Source organism: Betta splendens, chromosome 11, assembly GCF_900634795.4.
Source record: "Betta splendens chromosome 11, fBetSpl5.4, whole genome shotgun sequence".
NCBI classification, from domain to species: Eukaryota; Metazoa; Chordata; class Actinopteri; order Anabantiformes; family Osphronemidae; genus Betta; species Betta splendens.
In genome coordinates this window covers 11,445,131-11,462,560 of record NC_040891.2, presented here as the reverse complement: position 1 = coordinate 11,462,560, position 17,430 = coordinate 11,445,131, and the positions used below count along the sequence as shown (strand labels likewise).

General features: G+C 49.0%; 3 protein-coding genes across 8 annotated transcripts; 2 read left to right on the top strand and 1 right to left on the bottom strand.

The window, feature by feature from the left end:
- Positions 1–6,298, top strand: s100u (S100 calcium binding protein U). 3 transcript variants are annotated; one of them, XM_055513003.1, is made up of 4 exons: positions 161–319; positions 2,784–2,914; positions 3,208–3,423; positions 3,454–6,298. In XM_055513003.1, exons 2-4 carry the CDS (start codon positions 2,795–2,797, stop codon positions 3,676–3,678), a joined length of 561 nt encoding a protein of 186 aa, XP_055368978.1. In that variant the 5' UTR covers positions 161–319; positions 2,784–2,794; the 3' UTR covers positions 3,679–6,298. The 3 variants fall into 3 exon arrangements, with proteins under 3 accessions (XP_029023871.1, XP_029023870.1, XP_055368978.1); XM_029168038.3 differs by lacking the exon at positions 161–319 and adding an exon at positions 1–124 and having other exon boundaries at positions 3,208–6,298; XM_029168037.3 differs by having other exon boundaries at positions 159–319; positions 3,208–6,298.
- A 27-nt stretch (positions 6,299–6,325) lies between these two features.
- On the top strand, positions 6,326–8,776 carry s100s (S100 calcium binding protein S). Of its 3 annotated transcripts, none has more exons than XM_029168043.3 (5): positions 6,326–6,429; positions 6,549–6,576; positions 7,440–7,486; positions 7,834–7,987; positions 8,140–8,776. In XM_029168043.3, exons 1-5 carry the CDS (start codon positions 6,359–6,361, stop codon positions 8,320–8,322), a joined length of 483 nt encoding a protein of 160 aa, XP_029023876.2. In that variant the 5' UTR covers positions 6,326–6,358; the 3' UTR covers positions 8,323–8,776. The 3 variants fall into 3 exon arrangements, with proteins under 3 accessions (XP_029023876.2, XP_029023875.1, XP_029023874.1); XM_029168042.3 differs by having other exon boundaries at positions 6,374–6,429; positions 7,440–7,490; XM_029168041.3 differs by lacking the exons at positions 6,326–6,429; positions 7,440–7,486 and having other exon boundaries at positions 6,438–6,576.
- Positions 8,777–11,861: 3,085 nt separating this feature from the next.
- On the bottom strand, positions 11,862–16,851 carry LOC114866265 (SH2 domain-containing adapter protein E-like). Of its 2 annotated transcripts, XM_029168025.3 has the most exons (6): positions 15,856–16,850; positions 14,536–14,662; positions 13,642–13,878; positions 13,305–13,557; positions 13,113–13,232; positions 11,862–12,984 (listed from the first exon to the last, which is right to left on the bottom strand). In XM_029168025.3, the coding sequence occupies exons 1-6, from the start codon at positions 16,333–16,335 to the stop codon at positions 12,801–12,803; spliced, it is 1,401 nt and encodes a 466-aa protein (XP_029023858.1). In that variant the 5' UTR covers positions 16,336–16,850; the 3' UTR covers positions 11,862–12,800. The 2 variants fall into 2 exon arrangements, with proteins under 2 accessions (XP_029023858.1, XP_055368977.1); XM_055513002.1 differs by having other exon boundaries at positions 13,305–13,878; positions 15,856–16,851.
- Positions 16,852–17,430: the final 579 nt, after the last annotated feature.

The following is a 17,430-nucleotide window of genomic DNA, read 5'->3' as shown; positions in this document are numbered from 1 at the left end:
CGACGGCCAAAGATAATTCCACTATAAAAACAAACGGACGCCTTTCCGTGCACTTTCCCTGCCGTTTCCTGCGAGCGAGACCCGCGCTCTTCCACATTCCCAGTTCACTCACCGACTATTCCAGGTACACGCCCTTTGACTTGTCAGGGGGAAAAGTTTTAAGGAAAGAAAAAAAAAAGCCTAAATCACGGAAGAGGTTCTGCAGCTCTACTAGTTTGGCAAGTTCTCTGGACTCGGAGCAGCGTAGAAAGGCGGAGAGAAGGGAAACTGACATTTGCTTAGATTTAAACGTGTCTCTTGTGCTACGCGCGGTTATACGGTGAGTTGGCTGCGCCTTTTCCGCTCTTTTGCGCGTCTTGCCCGCGTGAGCGCCGGGTTCGCTCACCGCTTTTGCCACGTTTCGTTACAACGTTACTCGTTGCAAAAAGCCATCCCATGAAACTTGGCTGCAGTCTGACTGCGGGACGCGTTCAATGACGACGCCTCTCGCGCCTTTTGAATCTCCTGCCGCTCCTGTGTCGTGGTTAAAGTTCGTGGTTTGCGGTTATTTCGCTTTTAGCGCCTTTTCTCGGGTTTATTGGCCCCGGTTGTCTCGCCATACGCTGTCCCTCTGTCGGAAAGTTATTTGATATTTGGCGCAGATCAGTTGTCAGAAACCGATCAGTTGCAAACTGCCTATCAAAGATTCAAGTCGTATGAAATGCCCAGAGTACTGGGCTGAACTATAGTAGAACCAGGACGGAACCGGGCCGCGCGTAAAAGCTCGATTTTGCGCAAAAAGCAACACATTTTGCGCACAGATCGCGTTTTATAAGGAGGCCCACGACAGTGACACATTGGGCGGCTTTTCGCGTAGCCGTGCCCCTGTCACCGTGTTTCAGTGCTATCTTTTAGTATTTGTATTAATAGTCGCGATGATGATGAGACCTGGAAACACGATGCTTCTCGTTTGTGACGCGCAAAACGAGTTGTCCTATTTCCACAAAACTGGCGAATGAGGTGGGAGCGAGGCAGCGCCTGTTTGAATCCACAAGCTAAGTTGTTCCTCTGTGAATATTTCATGCCGCACCAGCGGTAGTATTGTCGTTACTCTGTGCACACACCGTATCGCATTCGCCCATTTGGAAACGCAACACTCGATCTCCTCTGAGCTCTGGAGGGAAACGGGAAACCGCTGGTTGTGCGGCTGCACATTTAATTATCAGCGCCGTTTTCGCTGCCTTTCAAGAGAAATAAGTGCGGTTAGTTTGTCGTCCGCCGACGATCCAACGGTAACGCCAGTCTCGAGGTCGTTCGGAGAGTCGGGGCACGTGTTGGGACTCGACCCAAGCAGGCGACGCCAACTCAAGACGGGGCACGAAGTGAATAATTAATGTGAGAATGACCAGAGACGTTAGTCCAGGAATAGAAGAAATGTGTTTGCGGGTATTTTTGGACTGGAGGCATCGAGAGCCGTTAAGGCCCTTGTTGTGGAGGGTGTGTCACCCGTGCAGGAAGAAGCCCCTATAGCTCCTACAGTGCTCTGACTGGGCAAAACTACAGTAAAGAGTAACAAAGGGCTTAATCAGAGGCAGACAGTTGATTCGTGTTATTAATTATGTTGTTAATGCATTATAAGACCCAGGACTGTTGCATCTTGTCAATGACAGCGACACTGAGGCACGGAGGCGCTCGCCCTTCTCACCCGTGTGGTTGTCTTGTGCTTATGCAGCGTGAGAATGGGTGGTAGTTACAGATCATCGCGCTCCGTCTGAAAGAGGAGTGAAATTTTAGATGTTAATGACCCTTTAATACAATGTCGGGCCGGTCCGTCTCTCCTGGCATAACGAGGGTAACAGGCGCACGTTCCAATAGGCCACATTCACTCCAGGCAGCTGTGGAGAGCCGTTTAAGTGGGGGGTAATCGACTGTGTCGCACACTTGGTAATTAATTAAGGTTTTATTTAGTTTGCGCCGGACTACGGGCTCCACACGAGCAGGACGGCGTTATCGCTGAAGGAAAGAGGAAAACCCGACTTAGAGCTGGGCCATGAATTCCTGAGTGATCTCCAGAGACAGCAATGAATGGAATTCTTGCAAAGATGTATCACCTACTGGCATGTTTTACATTGTGAGCCACGTCTGTAGCTTATCTTTACATCTGCAAGCGTTTGATTACTAGATGTCAACAGGCATGAAACGTCCAGACGGTGAAATGCTGCGCTGTCTGTTGTTACGTGGGTTAAGGCTGTTAATCAGACGTTTCATGGCGGTGGCTTGAAGAGAGCAAAGGATCAGAGTGTAAATGAGATGACAGTAACAAAAAGAGAGAGAGAGGGGGGGGGGGGTACAGCTGTCAGGAGAGAGAGGTGGGGCGAGCGAGAGGGAGCAGGTAAACCCTGAGGTAATCGGACGCCCGGTCTCCTCTGCAGCTTCAGCAGATCAGGTGACCTATCAAAGATCAGAACTTCCATTGTGCATCACTGCTTGTCTCTCTGTCAGACCCCCCCCCCCCCCCCCCTCACGTCACCGTCCCTCCCTCGTTGCAGCTCGCGACTCAACACCTGAAACGAAAGGCCCCGCAGGGACACAAGGACGACTGGGCTTTTTTTTTTTCCACTGGACGTGCCTGTCACTTCAGCTTGTCCTTTATTTACAGCGACCTCGTGCCTGACTGACTGACTGACTGACTGACTGACTGACTGACTGTCTGACTGTCTGTCTGTCTGTCTCTCTCTCTCTCTCTCTCTCTCTCTCTCTCTCTCTCACAACGCTGACCTGACCGCTTCCTTCCTTTTCCCCAGAGAGAAGAGTCATGGAGGGCGCCATTCAGACCGTGGTGAAGGTCTTCCTGAAGTCGAGCAAGGGAAAAGAGAGGCTCGGAAAGAAAGAATTCCAGACCCTCGTCAAGTCTGAGCTTTGCAACGTCCTGACGGTTAGAAGCTTCCCTGACCCTCTCTTACCCACACTTACATTATGTCACCGCCTCTCTTTCATTAGCTGTGGCCAGTTCTAACCCGTGTGGCCAAATGTTGGTGTGATGTAGTGTAAATAAGTGGAAAAAGTGATCCCATGTGATAGACGCAGCACGGCATTATAATGTAAATAGAGCGGCTGATTGAGGCTCATTTTCTAATCATGCCCTGTGCTTTCACCAGTGACAGTGCCGGTAGAGTTACCCGCCACCATGATTGACTGTCCCATTGTTGTTGTATGCCTGCTACCCAGGACACAGACAGCAAGGAAGCGATAAACAACATGGGCCAGGGCCTGGACGCCGACAAGGACGGCAGGATCGGCTTCGAGGAGTACATGAAGCTCGTCGGCTGGCTGGCCGTGTCGCTCAGCGAGCAGCGGAGCCGCGCCCAGGAGGAGGCGGCCCAGAACGCCTCGTCCGAGCCGGTGGCACAGAGCGCCCCCGGCGCGGAGGCCACGAAGCCGGAGGCCACGAAGCCGGAGGCCACGAAGCCGGAGGCCAACGCCGACGCCAAGCCGGCGCCGGAGGTGAAGGCGGGCGGGAAGCTGGAAGTCAAGGCGGAGGGGGCGGCGCAGCCTCAGGAGCCCACGGCGGCGGCGGTGGCGGCGGCGGCAGCGGAGGTGGTCGTGAAGGAAGAGATCAAGGTGGAGGTCACAGAAACGGTGGTGGAGGCAGTAAAGGAGGAAGCAGAGCCCGAGGCCCAGACGGAGGCCACCTCATAGGGGACGATCCTGCCGTCGGCCAAAACCTCCCTCTACATGTTTACATCCAGCACAACACAAAATCAGCATCAACGTTGCCAAAGCATTTTCTTAAACATTCTCGTAACGTCAGTAAACATGTAAACACTACAAACCCAGTCCTGAAGAAACCCCATCTCTATTGTATGACACATACTACATGTACTCGGCAGTAGAACTATGTCTTTGTACTTATAACTACTAACCACACTTTGTCTATATGTACAGCATGTGTGCCCCACTATTTAGCACATTTACCTCATTCTGATAATGTACCACGCAGCATGCAGACGCTCCACCACGTGCATGCAGTGTCCCTCTCACTACTACGCGCCAACAAAGACTTATTATGCTATTATATGTCGTTCGGAGCCTCTCCCCATTATCTGTCACGCGTCCCAGTCCCACATCGCCACCGCGCACTTCATGGAATAGTTTGAGATTCTGGGAAAACACCAGCTTTCTTGCCAAAATGTGGACAGCAAACACCAGCAGTCGTGTCCGGCAGCACTTCAGCTCATTGATACGTGTTTTACGTGGACAAATCTCAACTGTAACATTTTAATTAGTGCTAAACGATGCTTAAGGATACAGACTCACGTTTCCCGTGAACGTTTACAGTTCTCAGTTCAGTTTTGGCAAGAAAGTGCATTTCAAAGTATTCCTGCAATGGCTGCATGAAAATCTGTCATTAACACTAGTTTGTTTTTTACATTCTTATCTTTTAACTCGATGCTATGGAGCTAATTTGGCATGACAATAAACAAATAGTTTTGCTGAAGCTTGGACTTCCTTCAGCTCATCTTCATTGTGTACTCCATAACCCCTCCTTCCTCCTCATAGTGGCTTTTATGGGCTCTGTCTCTTTTTTCTCTGTAATATGAATTTAGGGCATTGACCTAATTGGGAGTCTGTGGTATAATCGTCATAGACGAGCAACTGGAAGAGCAGGTGCTAAATAATTAAGGTGCAGGAGTGGAATCCACACCCAATGTCCCCAATGGTCAAAAGACAGCATAGTCCCATGGGGGTGGGCCGGTGGTTTTGGGCTAGAGCCGGTGGAGACGGACAGAAAACCAACACGAGCGCATAACGACGCGAAACAGCTGTTGCGTGGTGGCAGGTTTAGCTTCCTGGGTTTTCCAGACAAAGGTGTTGTGATCAGATTCCGCATCGTGGCCTTCGCTTGGAGAAACCACTGTTGGTTTCCTGTTCGTTGTGACCCTCAAGTCCTGGGCTCTGGGTAACTACTGGACTAGGTATTAGATGGGTAACGCACCCTGGGGCACCACCAATTACATGAAAGTAGTCCCAGGTCAGAGAGTAGGAGGGTTGTTGAGTTATTTAAGGTGAACAAATACTGAGCCATTGATATGAATCTCTGTGGTGTGGTCTTTTATAGCAATAATAATAATAATAATATGCTAAATTAGCTTATTGCTAAATATTTCCATTTGTATGACAATTATTGTGGCCATTATTTAAGTTCTATCCGGCCTTTGTATATTAACGTAATCTCATTTTTTAAATTGTTTTCAACCACTATGGACATCACTTGAAAATGTGCTTCTCTACCTATGCAATTTCTTAGTTACAATTTCATGACTTCTAAATTGTCTTATCATCAATAATGCAGCCATAAGAAAAAAAAACACACAAAACAAGCTCGTGTTGCAGGGCTGCTATTTCTGGCTGCACCTGGCCAGTCGTGAAGTGCTCACGGTCGCTCGTAAGTCAAATAAAGCTGCGTCATGTGACAGAGCCGCCACTCCCATTGTAAATACTCATTTACACTCACTGTGCTCAGCCTTGGTTTTATTAATGACATCTCACTAACAAACATATTAGACATTGTGATCTATTTAGACTCTATTATTACTCCTTTTATTGAAATGTATACTTTAATAGCAGAATACATGCTAATCATGCTAATCATGGTACTTCCTGTGAATAATGGAGACATGTCACTTGCACCATCTACAGCCAGCTTCCTCATATACTTCCATGTTGCATGGCTGCTGTTCCCCATAGACCAGGCGTGTTTGAATACTTTAATCATCTGGAAATTATTTTACCATAGCTAATGATTTATAATAACTTGCATTTGGACGGTGAGGACTGTTTCAAAGACGTTCGACTCAATGAACTGCCGCTCGCTGCTGTCCCATAGTATAAACCACACCCAGCCCTGAATCCACGTGGATTAAAAGCAAACACAGGGGATTTGAAGCAGGCGGTGTTTGCAGCCAGATTTTCATTGTCGCACAATAAGTCCCATTCACGCAGAGATACGGTGGATAAAAGCTTTTTCCCCAGCGGATATAAGAGGTATATTCAAGTGTACGGATGGGCTTTTAAAACTCACTGGGTCAAACTGTTCTTTTGATTGTGGGATCCCTGCCAGACGTTTTATCACGGCATTTGTTTCCTGCCAAGTTCCAGAGGGTGTGAGCGCTTGGACTCCTTTCAGTCCACTGTCATGTCTGGTAAATTACTCTATGATGGTATTATTCCCACTTTATATGTAATGCTGTATCATGGTTGCTCAGTCTGTGTAATGTGTTTAACGGCTAGTATTGAATAAAACTGTGACAATGTTCAACATGTTCTTTTATGTGTTTGTGTGTGTGTGTGTGTGTGTGTGTGTGTGTGTGTGTGTGTAATGGAGAGAGGATGGGAGAGAAAGCACCTGCAAGCTGAGAGATGGGCAGCGTGGAGCCACAGAGCCTGTGTGTAAGTGTGTAAGGAGTTTTTGGGGGGAGGAGGGAGATGGGCAGGTGATATTTAAGCCACTGGCACACTCTCTCCCCATCCATCTCTGCTTTGGCTCTGTCCCCTGCACCTCTTCCCAGACAAAGGAGGTTCTCTATCAGCACTCAGGTAAGACAAACAGCTCGGAGGGATTACTTCAGTTTACTTTCTCCTCTTTATCTGATGAGGGTCGGCTCATAAAGTCGAGTACTTTATCCGCTGTTGTGGTCGATTACAATATTTTAAGACGTTAAGTAGCACACACTCGTTACAAGACAAGTGTGTCAGGTATTTGAAGTGCTTTTGTTTTGAAAAGCTACTGTTTTTGTAGCAAAGCGGTGTCAAGAAATAATGTTAAATAGAACAAAAATAAAATAACTGAAGTGCTCAATTGGAAGCCGTATATAAATGTATCCACTATATTTTTAAACCAAATGTGTTACATACTGTACATTTATGGACCTGGGGACCGTCATATGCATTATTACAGTCAGTGCTGTGTTACTGATAGCTTTTTCATCTCCATGGTTCCCCATTGTCCTGCGTCAGCCGGTGAGACAGATGACCCCTATAGATTTTCCTGTTAGCCAGCTTTGGTGTCCACTCGTCTCCTCTTTTGTCTCCGTCGCCGCCAACTCTGACCTCTCTGGTCCAGTGCTTCACGGCCTGATGAGGAGGATGCGATGACCGCTGACTGGAATAAGCTTCGTGGCCTCGCTGATCGTGAATAAATCATGCAGTGGGGCATTGGTGGATGCTCCTGATCGTATATTGTGTGTTTATTTATGTATGCATGTAGCATATGAACGTACCTTACAGTAAGTGTGACCGATCGAGGGTGGAAGTTAATGAATGTGCACCAGCTAATGCTTCTACTGTGATTAGCAGACAGCCGTTTGCATGTTCCAGGAGCGAAACTAGCCTGTTCACGCAGCGCCGGCGTTTGATTCTGCATCACTGACGGTGACCTGTCTGTGTCTGTGTGTGAACAGTCTCCCCACGAGTCCAGCACAGGAAGCGCCACGATGCCGGACACAATGTGTGTAAGAGTGTTTAAAAAGCTTTTCCCAAGCTGTCTTCCACCTTTCCATCCAACTCTCTGAAATGTAAAGCCAAGTAAGACCTCACACACACAAACCATAGCCAGGCTTCTACAAGAGGGCCAGCAATAGCGTTTGCACTGCACACACAGCAATATTTGACCTCTTCTCCAGAAAGGAGATGACCTCTCCGCTTTGGTTTCCATTCATCCACCTGCCTGTCCATCTATCACTTTGTCTTGGAGGGGGCTTCACCTCTGATTGCTATGTGGCCGCACATGCAACTGGGGCTGGAGCGGGCGCCTTGTGGCGGAGCCTGACCGTTCTCGGCCTTGTCTCTCTGTAGCATGTCCAAGGAGCCCAGTTCCAACCTGGAGAGTGCCATGCAGATGCTCATAAAGACCTTCCACAAGTACTCGGGCAAGGAGGGCGACAAGTACACGCTGAGCCGGGGCGAGCTGAAGGAGCTGCTCCTAGAGGAGCTGGGGAGTTACTTAGGGGTAAGAGAGCGTGGTGCGACACAATAAAGCTGCAACACACCAGCTAAGGTATGCGCTCGCATACTCACACAGGCTGCGACAAGCCTGTGCAGCGATGGACTTAGAGCCGCCGCATTCTTAGCCCTGCCGCTCTGTGTTCCCCCCGCTGACAGAGCTCCAAAGATAACGAGGCGGTCGAGAAGGTGATGAACGACCTGGACGCCAACAACGACGGGGAGGTGGACTTCACCGAGTTCATCATCCTGATGGGCGCCCTCACGGTCGCCTGCAACGACTTCTTCCTGGAGTACAAAACGGACGACAAGTCGGGCGGGTCGGCAGAGAAGAAGAATTGAGGCACGGAGGGAGGGAGGGAGGGAGGGAGGAGAGCAGGAGGGGAGAGAGATGGACAGCATTACAAACTATAGGGGAGGGGAGCGGGCGTTGAGCAGGAGTAGGGTTTCCCTCTGCCACTGGTTATCTGGTACTAGCATCACTGGTCTGAGAACAGACCACAGGGATCAGTTCACCTCTTTTCACATCAAATTAAGCCCTTTGATCAGACTCTTGTATGTTCTGAATAAATTACAGCAAAGACGGAAGTTAGACAGTGGGTTTTGAATGTGAGGGAGCTCTTATTGCACATGCATAATTTGTGAGCATATATTAAGATAATCATATTATATGTATGTATGCATTCAGTGTTGAACAGTAGAATATGGTTTATCCCCTGTCTTGCGCCTATTTTGTAATCTTTTTTTGGTAATAACCAATGCGTTCTTCCAAATATTAAACACATCATTTAACCAGCTCCTCATTGTGGCGTCTTTGGTTCAAAAGCCAGGCAACGCTCGCTGCACCTGGACACGTAAAGCTGAATGGCTCGGACAGAAACAGTGTCAGCAAACAGCGAGCGTGTGTGTGTATGTGTGTGTGTGTGTGTGTGTGTGTGTGTGTGTGTGTGTGTGTGTGTGTGTGTGTGTGTGTGTGTGTGTGTGTGTGTGTGTGTGTGTGTGTGTGTGTTGGGGATTCCCACAGAGTAAACTGCTGTAGCTCACACATCCTGCCAACAATATCCTGCAAGTCTTGTTCCACCAGATATAAGCCGGCCCAGATGTTTGCCTTGGATCTGCGCGGAGAGCGTCTTCAAAAGAGAGAGACAGAGGAAGGAGAGAAAGATGGAAAGAGGGGGGGGAGCGAGGGGAGGGGGCGACAGAAGATAGAGTGTTTGTGACTTGTCAGTTAAGTATGTAGCTTGGAAAGTGGTGGTATAATCACAGAGGAATGTTCAAGTTGCTGTGACTGTTAGCACGCTCGACTGTCCCTCTCTCTCTCTCTCTCTCTCTCTCTCTCTCTCTCTCTCTCTCTCTCTCTCTCTCTCTCTCTCATCAGTAAATCTAGTCAACTCTGACCTCATTTGCTTTTACAGCTGCTCGTCATTTTAAAACTATGAAGAGCTGCAAAGAAAGTAATGCTAATTCAGACCTGAACATGGATTAGTTTATTCTTTGCACTATAATATGCAGAAGTTGATTCCAGGTCAGTCAGTGCTTGTGGGCGGGGCTTAGCCTATTTGCTCTCATTCCTCGAGGCGCTGCGTCCTCTCTGATTGGCTGGTTTGAATATTTGGGGGTTTAGATGCACAACCACAGGTAAACAGTTCCTAACAAAAAAGCACCTGTCTACCGGCTGTGACGAACCCTGGGGGGAAACAAACAGCCTGTTATGAGTGTTAACAGACGCCGTTACCTGCTCCAAATGGCCGTAAATCAACTGTTTTCATAAGCAACAAAAGGGAAGAAGGAATAACGGAAAAGCTTCTGGGAAACGGAGGCTGAGGTCAAATGCCAATTAGTGGAGTTGTCATAAAATGACAGAGGGTGCTGTTTCAGTAAACATGCTTGTCTTTGGCTGAACCTGCTCTGCTGTTTGCCAAGGCAACATTAAAAATCAGGTTGACACAGGACAGGAATTAATGAAGCAAATAAAGAAACACAACAATGGTTTTTGTTGGAGTGTTTGTTGTTGGTGCTTATTGAATGCAATGACTCGGAAGAGTCAGTACAAAAGGAGGTGCATGTTGTTCTGAATCAGGAGCAGTTCATTCTTAGTTACATGGTCCCAGGGATCAACATGAGCTCCAAACCCACGCTGACCTCAACCAAAAGCCCAGGTGCCTTGCTCGTGGGCGACACATGGCAGGCGCTGCGCCGAGCGAGGAGCGGGGACGCGCAACTTAAAGCCGGGCCGCGTCACCGGCATCTGCATCTGATAAGAGCGACAGGGCGCTTCTGTTACCGGCGGAGCAGGTCAAGCGACACCCACATGTCAACCCGCCACGTCCATCACCACGCGTCAGGCTGTGATGAGAGCGACTGTGTGACAGCGGGGCGCCGTACACGCGAGTACAAAATGAAATTATTCATCAAGCAGGCGAGGGATCCGGGTCCATATGGTCTGATGATTAATCCCTCCCCAGGTGTAGCTTGCTTTCTCTCTCTTAGGTAGAACCTGAGAAGGCCTGCTTTCCTCAGGTTCATGAAATCCATCTTGATAGATGGACACAGGGAGAGACACAGGGCTGAAGAGGAGCCAGAAGACATATGAATTACAAGGCCCTGGCACAACTAATTCATGAGGAACATGCCTAGGTGCTAGTAGTGAAATAGTAGAATTAAAAAATACTATTTTAAATTGTCATTCCACTTCATACAGTAGACGTTACTAGTTAACTACTTCTATTAAACAAAATATTTGTATTTTCTATGCTTTCAGAATATTTTATTTTGTACTTTTTGACCATGGACAAATATCTGCAGCTAAACTGCCTTAAAAAGCATAGGCCGACTTCTCTCTAGGCCGGGTTTCGTGGGAGGCCTGCACGTCATCGCCGGTTTTAAAGTAACGGAAGCCAACCTGGGTCGCACGCCTTCATAAATTAAAGCACAAATTCCTGGCAGCGCGCGGGAGCAAAGAGCGATAGTGTCTGACGGACAGATATCAGCCTCGGATAACGGCGTGAGGGAGGTAAAGGAGAGGGGCCAACGATACGTAAGAAAAGGAGGAGACCGGTGTCGGTTGCACGTTTTTCCTTCACATTAAGTGTCTTTGACATTGGTGTAATGGGAAGACTGGTGCTATTTGTCTGTTTTTACTGCTGCATGTTCCTCAGACCTGCGCCCGGGCCGGCTAGGGTGATCGCTAAACCGTTTGTCCTCAACATGATCCTCTGCTAAACCCAATCTGCCCACGGGACCTTTCCCCCTGACCTGCTGACTTTAACCCGGCTCAGTAACCGACCCCCTTTTAGGAGGAGCGCTGAGCTAAACTCCCAGACAAATCACCAAACCGCTCAAACCACAATCGAGCTGCAGCAGCTAAAAGATTCATTGTGCTCAGAAAATGCCCTCAATCAGTCATTCAGTTAGCGTGCGTGAAGAGGCCGGCTCCCCGGGGACCAGCGGAGGTTTGGCGGCTTTGATCATACCCCGTGCGCGGCGCACATCACTGACACAAACACGCCGGCACTTTGCTGTTTGCGTTGCTGATGCGCTGAGATCAGAGCGAGACGCTCGCCGGGGATCTCCAGCATTCTGAGATTCTGCTCCTTTTATTTCACTGGGATGCGCAGACTTTTCACAGCAGCTCCTCGCGTATCGGAGGACAATGGTGAAAAATGTATAGCAGGTGTGTCTGCTCGGGTTACTTCTGCTTGAGCACTGCCAAAAACCACAAATCCGCTTTCCTCCGGTCTTTTGAGTGGACATGGAGTTGGCAGACGCCCAAAAACAGATGTTATACCATTGTCAGACTGATGGGTGTGTTGCCGATCAGTCACTTTAATGAATTCCATATTAAAATATAAGAAGACTTCAGGAATTATCCCAACCATTCGTCCGTTTGCCTTGTTTAATTGTGACTGGGTGTGTGATGCATCTCGCCCAGTAACAGCTGGGACTGGTTCCAGCCCAATACAATAACAGAGGATGACGGAAGCATAGATGGAGGTTCTGATTCATGGCAGCAGTGAAAAATACTTTGAGGGGACAAGCTGATAATGGTTGTATCTGTCTATTTTCAACCACGTTTAACATAAATCGTTCATTTTTCAGTGTTTCCTTATCACAAACCACAAGAACGATTGATTTTCTGGCTTGAAAAAGATGAGGCGCTCCAACTCCTTTAAGCACATTGTATCACGGTGAATCACACCCTCGCGTTTCACAGTGCAGACAGTAGAGTGGAAACAACTCCCTCATTCACAGTGAAACCAGTGTCCCTCCAGGAACGGGGATGGCTAAGATGCAAAATAAAAGCATAAATTAGAGGTCGGCTCCAAGTACAAATATGACATGGGGGGTCTTTGATCAGCTTAATAAGCGGAATGATGTGATGTGTGAATGGATATCTGTAAATATAAACTGAGGAAAGCAGAAAATTCGTCATAGTGGAGTTGGTGCCATGTACCAAGACGTCCACCAGAGGGCGAGAGAGACCTGCAAGTTCACTCGTGCATCCTCTATAGCAGGGGTGGAGAACCCTGGTCCTCCAGCTGGGACAGAGACCCGGGTTGACCACCCCTGCTCTATGGGCCTCAGTGGACAATAAACTGTCCAAGTATGTTGGAGTCCTGTAAAAATCTCATTGAGGGTTGCATTTTATTAATAAAAGTTAACGAGAGGAAGCCGTCCTGCACCTTTATACACAGAGTGCAGTGAGGCAGACAGACTAGCAAAGGCAAAGCCGCCGAACAACTCATGGAGCTTCACTGCTCAGACTCCAGGCTGCGGTTTCTGGAGGCACCTTGTCCATGTGGGCTCAGAGGTGCGTGGAGTCAGTGGACGCGGTGCACCGGGTGCAGCAGGGTCATTTGCTCAGCGCCGTCGAACGGCAGGCGCCGCGTGCGGTAGTGGTGCACCACCTCCGGGATGCTGGGGAACACGCAGCTGCTCTGGTCCAGCGTGAAGCCGTTTTCTTTGGTCTGGGCCACGATGATATGAACGCAGCCTTGGCTCGTCCTGAGGGGGAACCACGAGAGAGACATTTCAAACTGCTCGTAGGAATAAAACATGCACTGGGTTTCAAGGGGAAAAGCTCCCTCCCACTTGCACCGTTTTTGCCCAGTGCACCTCCAGCGTACACTCACTTGAGGGCGATGGAGTACTTGCTGCTGTCCGACTCGCTGTTCCGCACCAGGAAGCTCGCCTCTCTGCAGGACTGCAGCTGAAGTTCTGCCTCCTGGCGAGTGACGCAGCCGTGGTACCAGCTGGGGCGGAGGGGGCGACGGGTCACAAACACACAGACGCAGCTCGTACCAGCAACGTTTCCTGTTACGCACCTCTGTCGTTCCAGGGGCAGCGAGGGGTCGACGCGGCGGGCCTCCGACTCGGGGCTGCTGCCGGCGGCGGGGGGCGGGGGCGGGGGCGGGGGCGGGGTCGGGGGGGACGACCGCAGCATCTTCTGAGTCCAGCTTTTTTGCCTGAGATGCTGGTGCTGGGACGCCGGCTGGCTCGGTGCATGCTGGGGCTGCCTGGTGAGCGGGGGGTGGGGTGCCTCCTCCTTGACTGGACGTTCAGGGCCGTCAAACTGTGCTGTGGAAAGACGGGCGGAGGCTGTGGATTCATAGAGGAACGAGTCTGAAACGGCGTTAAAGCTTAACGTGAACCCTGTCCTACCTGACAGGGTTCTGACGATGTGCTCCTTCCTCCACTCCCACGGCAGCTCGTACTCGGTGGGGGGTCGCGTGTCCAGCTCCGGACGCGTGACCGCCGTCTTCTCGCTGTCCCCGCTCTCCTCATAAGGGATGTCGTAGATCTGCAGGGGTGCAGGCTGAGCCTCCTCCGCCGTACCATCGCTCCCCTCCAGCAGCACACACACCTTCAGCAGGTCCTTAGAGCCTCGATGTCGGATCTCTTTCGGGCAGAAAACACACGAGTACAGGTTCAGGCAAGGGCGAAACTGGCTCCGGTCCACGTCTGAGGCCAGAGATCACCTTTAAACAGAGACCGTGGACGAGTCCAATCAACACTGCTTGAGACTTTCTTCATTTCACTTTGAAAAGCAAACATTAAATTTCATTGAGACACAAGAGCATTGGCTCAAATGAGCTCTTGGTTACTTCATCAGCATGATTTATGAGTCATGAGTTGACTCAGTCACAGCATCACATCCTCTGTAGACTCTGGAAGTCCAAAAACTGAATGAGGCTTCACAGCAGGCTATTGTACAACTGTTTCAGTTAAAACAATGGATTGATGAAATGAAAGGTCAGGACACCATCTGATTGGACAATGGACACCAGTCATCCTGGATGCTGGGACGTTTGATAAATGGTCAGACAGCTCCATTTAAGGCTCCACACAAATCTGTGTCACAGAGGAGGGGGGCACCGAGGGCCAGCTTCCTTTCTAGAGAATAGTCTCAGGAAACAGAGACAGGAAATAGGAAGCAGGGGCAGGAAACTGCACCCATTGTCCGGACACATCGCAGTTACCGTGGCAACCCCATGGGGCGCAGAGCGCACGGGGGAAGGGGGTTTCGTGATACGCTGCAGACTCAGCGCGTCTCACCGGTGATCATCTGCTGGGCATCATACGGCTCCATGTAGCCGTCGTTCTCCCCGAGCCGCTCCGCTTCTCTCTGCTCCCGGGTTTTCTGAGCGTCGAAGGGATCCGCGTAGTCCTCCACAATTATCACCTGCGTCCAAAAGACAGGAGAACTGAAGCCTTTGGATGGGTTAAAACATTATCACGACTTATTGAGCTGTTAAATATCATCCGATGTTTCGCAGCGATGCAGCTGATCATTATCTCAGTGATGAGTTAATCAGGCTTTTTATCCACAGAACAATGAACTAGACATGTCCCCCTTTTGTGAAGCCCATCCTCCTCACTGTGCTGCTCTTATCATGCATCTTATCACACATATCATTTGATGCTTGACAGGCTGCCAGCCAAGAGACAGCCACAGGTCATAAAAGCCTTGTCAGCTGTCTCTCCAATCGCTTCCCTGTATGAGGCCCTGCCAGACAAATGCTGGCATCCAGTCAGCGCCTGAATGAAGGATCCGATGCTCTCCAAGCTGGAAGAGCTAAACACGAACACATGAATATTGTTCAGCTGTGAGCAAATTTGAGTTCAGAATTTGCTTTAGTCCCTTTTCTGAAACCTAAAACGCGCCTTCTTCTTTGTATGACTTCTCGCGCCACTGCCCCTATAACTCTGTCTCCTTTGAGAACAACAAGCTGCAGGGGACGTGGGTTTGCACCTAAGTGTCAGATGACACAATGCTTTTTACAACATGATAGCCTCCTCCTCCAGGGGGGCCCGGGGCCGGTGAAAAAGAGGGATGGAGCAGAGGGAGGGGGGATGAGCACAGCGAGCCATTACACACGGGAGAGGAAGCCAAAAGCCTCACGTCTGCCCAGCGCTTTCTGTTCAAGGCAGGGAAGGTGAGGGTGAGAGAGGGGAGGAAGAGAGAGAGAGACGGGACAGACTGGCAGGGGTGGAGACAATGGGTGCAGCGGAGACAAAGGTGGGGGAGAAACAGAAACAACATCGGATCCTGGTCACTTCATTGTTACTAGAGATGGCAGCACAGTTTATTTCTGTTGTAATGGACTGTGTCGAATTACTCCTAGAATTAGAGAAAGGTGCCACTGATTAAATAACTTTGATCCTGACGTCAGTCATTCAGCAGCTGAAGGAATTACTTGTAATTATTATTTTTTATTACATTAAAACAGCAACACCACGCTGTTATTACTCTGTTATGGTAAACGAAGCGGTGTAAACATTGATTCTTGAAAGAAGGTTGACATTAAATATAACATTTCAATAATCACTGCTTTATTATTATTTATACAGTTACACTGATCTTTCATTACTCACAGTTTCAGGTTTGCTCGCAGACGATTTCTCTGCTTCAGGTACCACATGGCTGGTGACGGTACCGCTGTTGAAGTTCGGGCTTTTGTCCACTCGGATCAGCCGGCTGATGTAGGCATTGGCAGACGGGGAACTCCTCGGCCTGGGCTGCTCCTCAAACACCGCGTCCGCTTTGGAGTTCTTGCGGCTTTTCCCAGGCAGGAGCGTGTCCCACACCTTCCCGTCTTTCGGGGAACTTGCGCCGTTGCGGCTCAACTCCACGGCGGAGTTCTTTCGGTTTCTCCCGGACAGGATGGACCCGACCCCTCCGCTGCCTCCACCTGTGCTGTCGGAGGAGGAATTCTTGCGGAGGCCTGCTTTGGAGCCTGTAGTTTTGGTACCGACTTTACTGGCTTTTGTTAGGGAGCCCGACTCAGAGACTGAGCGGATCCTGTCGGTACCGTTCTTCAGGTTGATGGGGAACTCCTTGAACCACTTCGCCATTGTAACTCTGATGGAAACCAGTAACGCTCTCTGACTGCGCCAACACCTTTTAGCGCCATACACCAGGGCTCCAGAGACGCACCTTTAGAAATCACAGCCTCTCTAACAAAAGACTTCCGCTGCTTTATTCCAGGGTAGAGCCTGTGGAGACTACAGGATCTCCAGACCTCAGTTCAAAGCATGTCATAAATGCATTTAGAGCTTATTGGCCCTGTTATTAAACATCCTGCCTTACCCAAGTTCCAAAATAAAACAAACGTACAGCCTTCATTCCTTTTTAGAAAGGAAAAATGGCAAGCTGTCCAGTTTTATTCCATCTGTCGTCTCACACCTGCTTCTTCTTCTGTCCAGGGAAAATGTTTATTCCCTTTGGCTGAAGAGGTGTCTCTGGAGCGGGAAGACCCGAAAGAAAGCAAAGTTCTTCTTGCCCGTGATTTGTGTTCCCATTACCAGAGTGGCTTATCTGGCGTTTAACAACCCTTTACTGGAGCTACGAGGCTCTTGACTGCGTCTCGTGTAAAAAGGGGAGGGGGTATCTAAAGTTAGAGGGGGGCAGGAGGTGGGCGGTAAACCATGTTTAATTGTCGAGTTCGTGGTGGGTTAACCACTTAATTTACAGTCACGTAAAGATAAAGTCATATATTGGCCATTTCTTGTCTTAATAATTATAATTATGGAACTTCTATTTTTTTTCCAGATCAGAAGACGCTTGTGGTTTAAAATGTTATTTTAAATAGCTGGAAATATTCAGTATACAGCTTGACCACTCAACCCAATAGACAATTGCAGACACGTGTAGTCCTACAGTCAAATTTTACAAAAATACAATTGTATAGAATTATATAAAAACTTTTTCCGACACGAGCAAGCGCCAACATTCATTGATTTTCAGACGATGAATTTAATCAAAGTTGACACTTATATAAATATTTTGATGAGCGATTATATTTTAATAGTAATCGTGATGTCGCTTATTAATGCGTTTAATTGACTGTCTAATTAATGTCCACCTCTGCTCTAACTGTTTAGCGTATCATTGGGAAATGGTCCGTTCTGAGCGGATCCAAATGCACCAGTGAAAGGGGCGACGGTAAT

Excerpts from the sequence above, each read along its gene's own strand:
- s100s (XM_029168043.3), top strand. The coding sequence starts at position 6,359 with ATGGAGAGAGGATGGGAGAGAAAGCACCTGCAAGCTGAGAGATGGGCA. Across the intron at positions 6,430-6,548 it reads TGGAGCCACAGAGCCTGTGT|ACAAAGGAGGTTCTCTATCA; the intron begins GTAAGTGTGTAA and ends ACCTCTTCCCAG. Across the intron at positions 7,487-7,833 it reads GCCACGATGCCGGACACAAT|CATGTCCAAGGAGCCCAGTT; the intron begins GTGTGTAAGAGT and ends GTCTCTCTGTAG.
- LOC114866265 (XM_055513002.1), bottom strand. The coding sequence starts at position 16,335 with ATGGCGAAGTGGTTCAAGGAGTTCCCCATCAACCTGAAGAACGGTACC. Across the intron at positions 13,233-13,304 it reads CTGCCCCTGGAACGACAGAG|CTGGTACCACGGCTGCGTCA; the intron begins GTGCGTAACAGG and ends CCTCCGCCCCAG. Across the intron at positions 12,985-13,112 it reads AAGTACTCCATCGCCCTCAA|GACGAGCCAAGGCTGCGTTC; the intron begins GTGAGTGTACGC and ends GTTCCCCCTCAG.
- s100u (XM_029168038.3), top strand. The coding sequence starts at position 2,795 with ATGGAGGGCGCCATTCAGACCGTGGTGAAGGTCTTCCTGAAGTCGAGC. Across the intron at positions 2,915-3,207 it reads AGCTTTGCAACGTCCTGACG|GACACAGACAGCAAGGAAGC; the intron begins GTTAGAAGCTTC and ends CCTGCTACCCAG.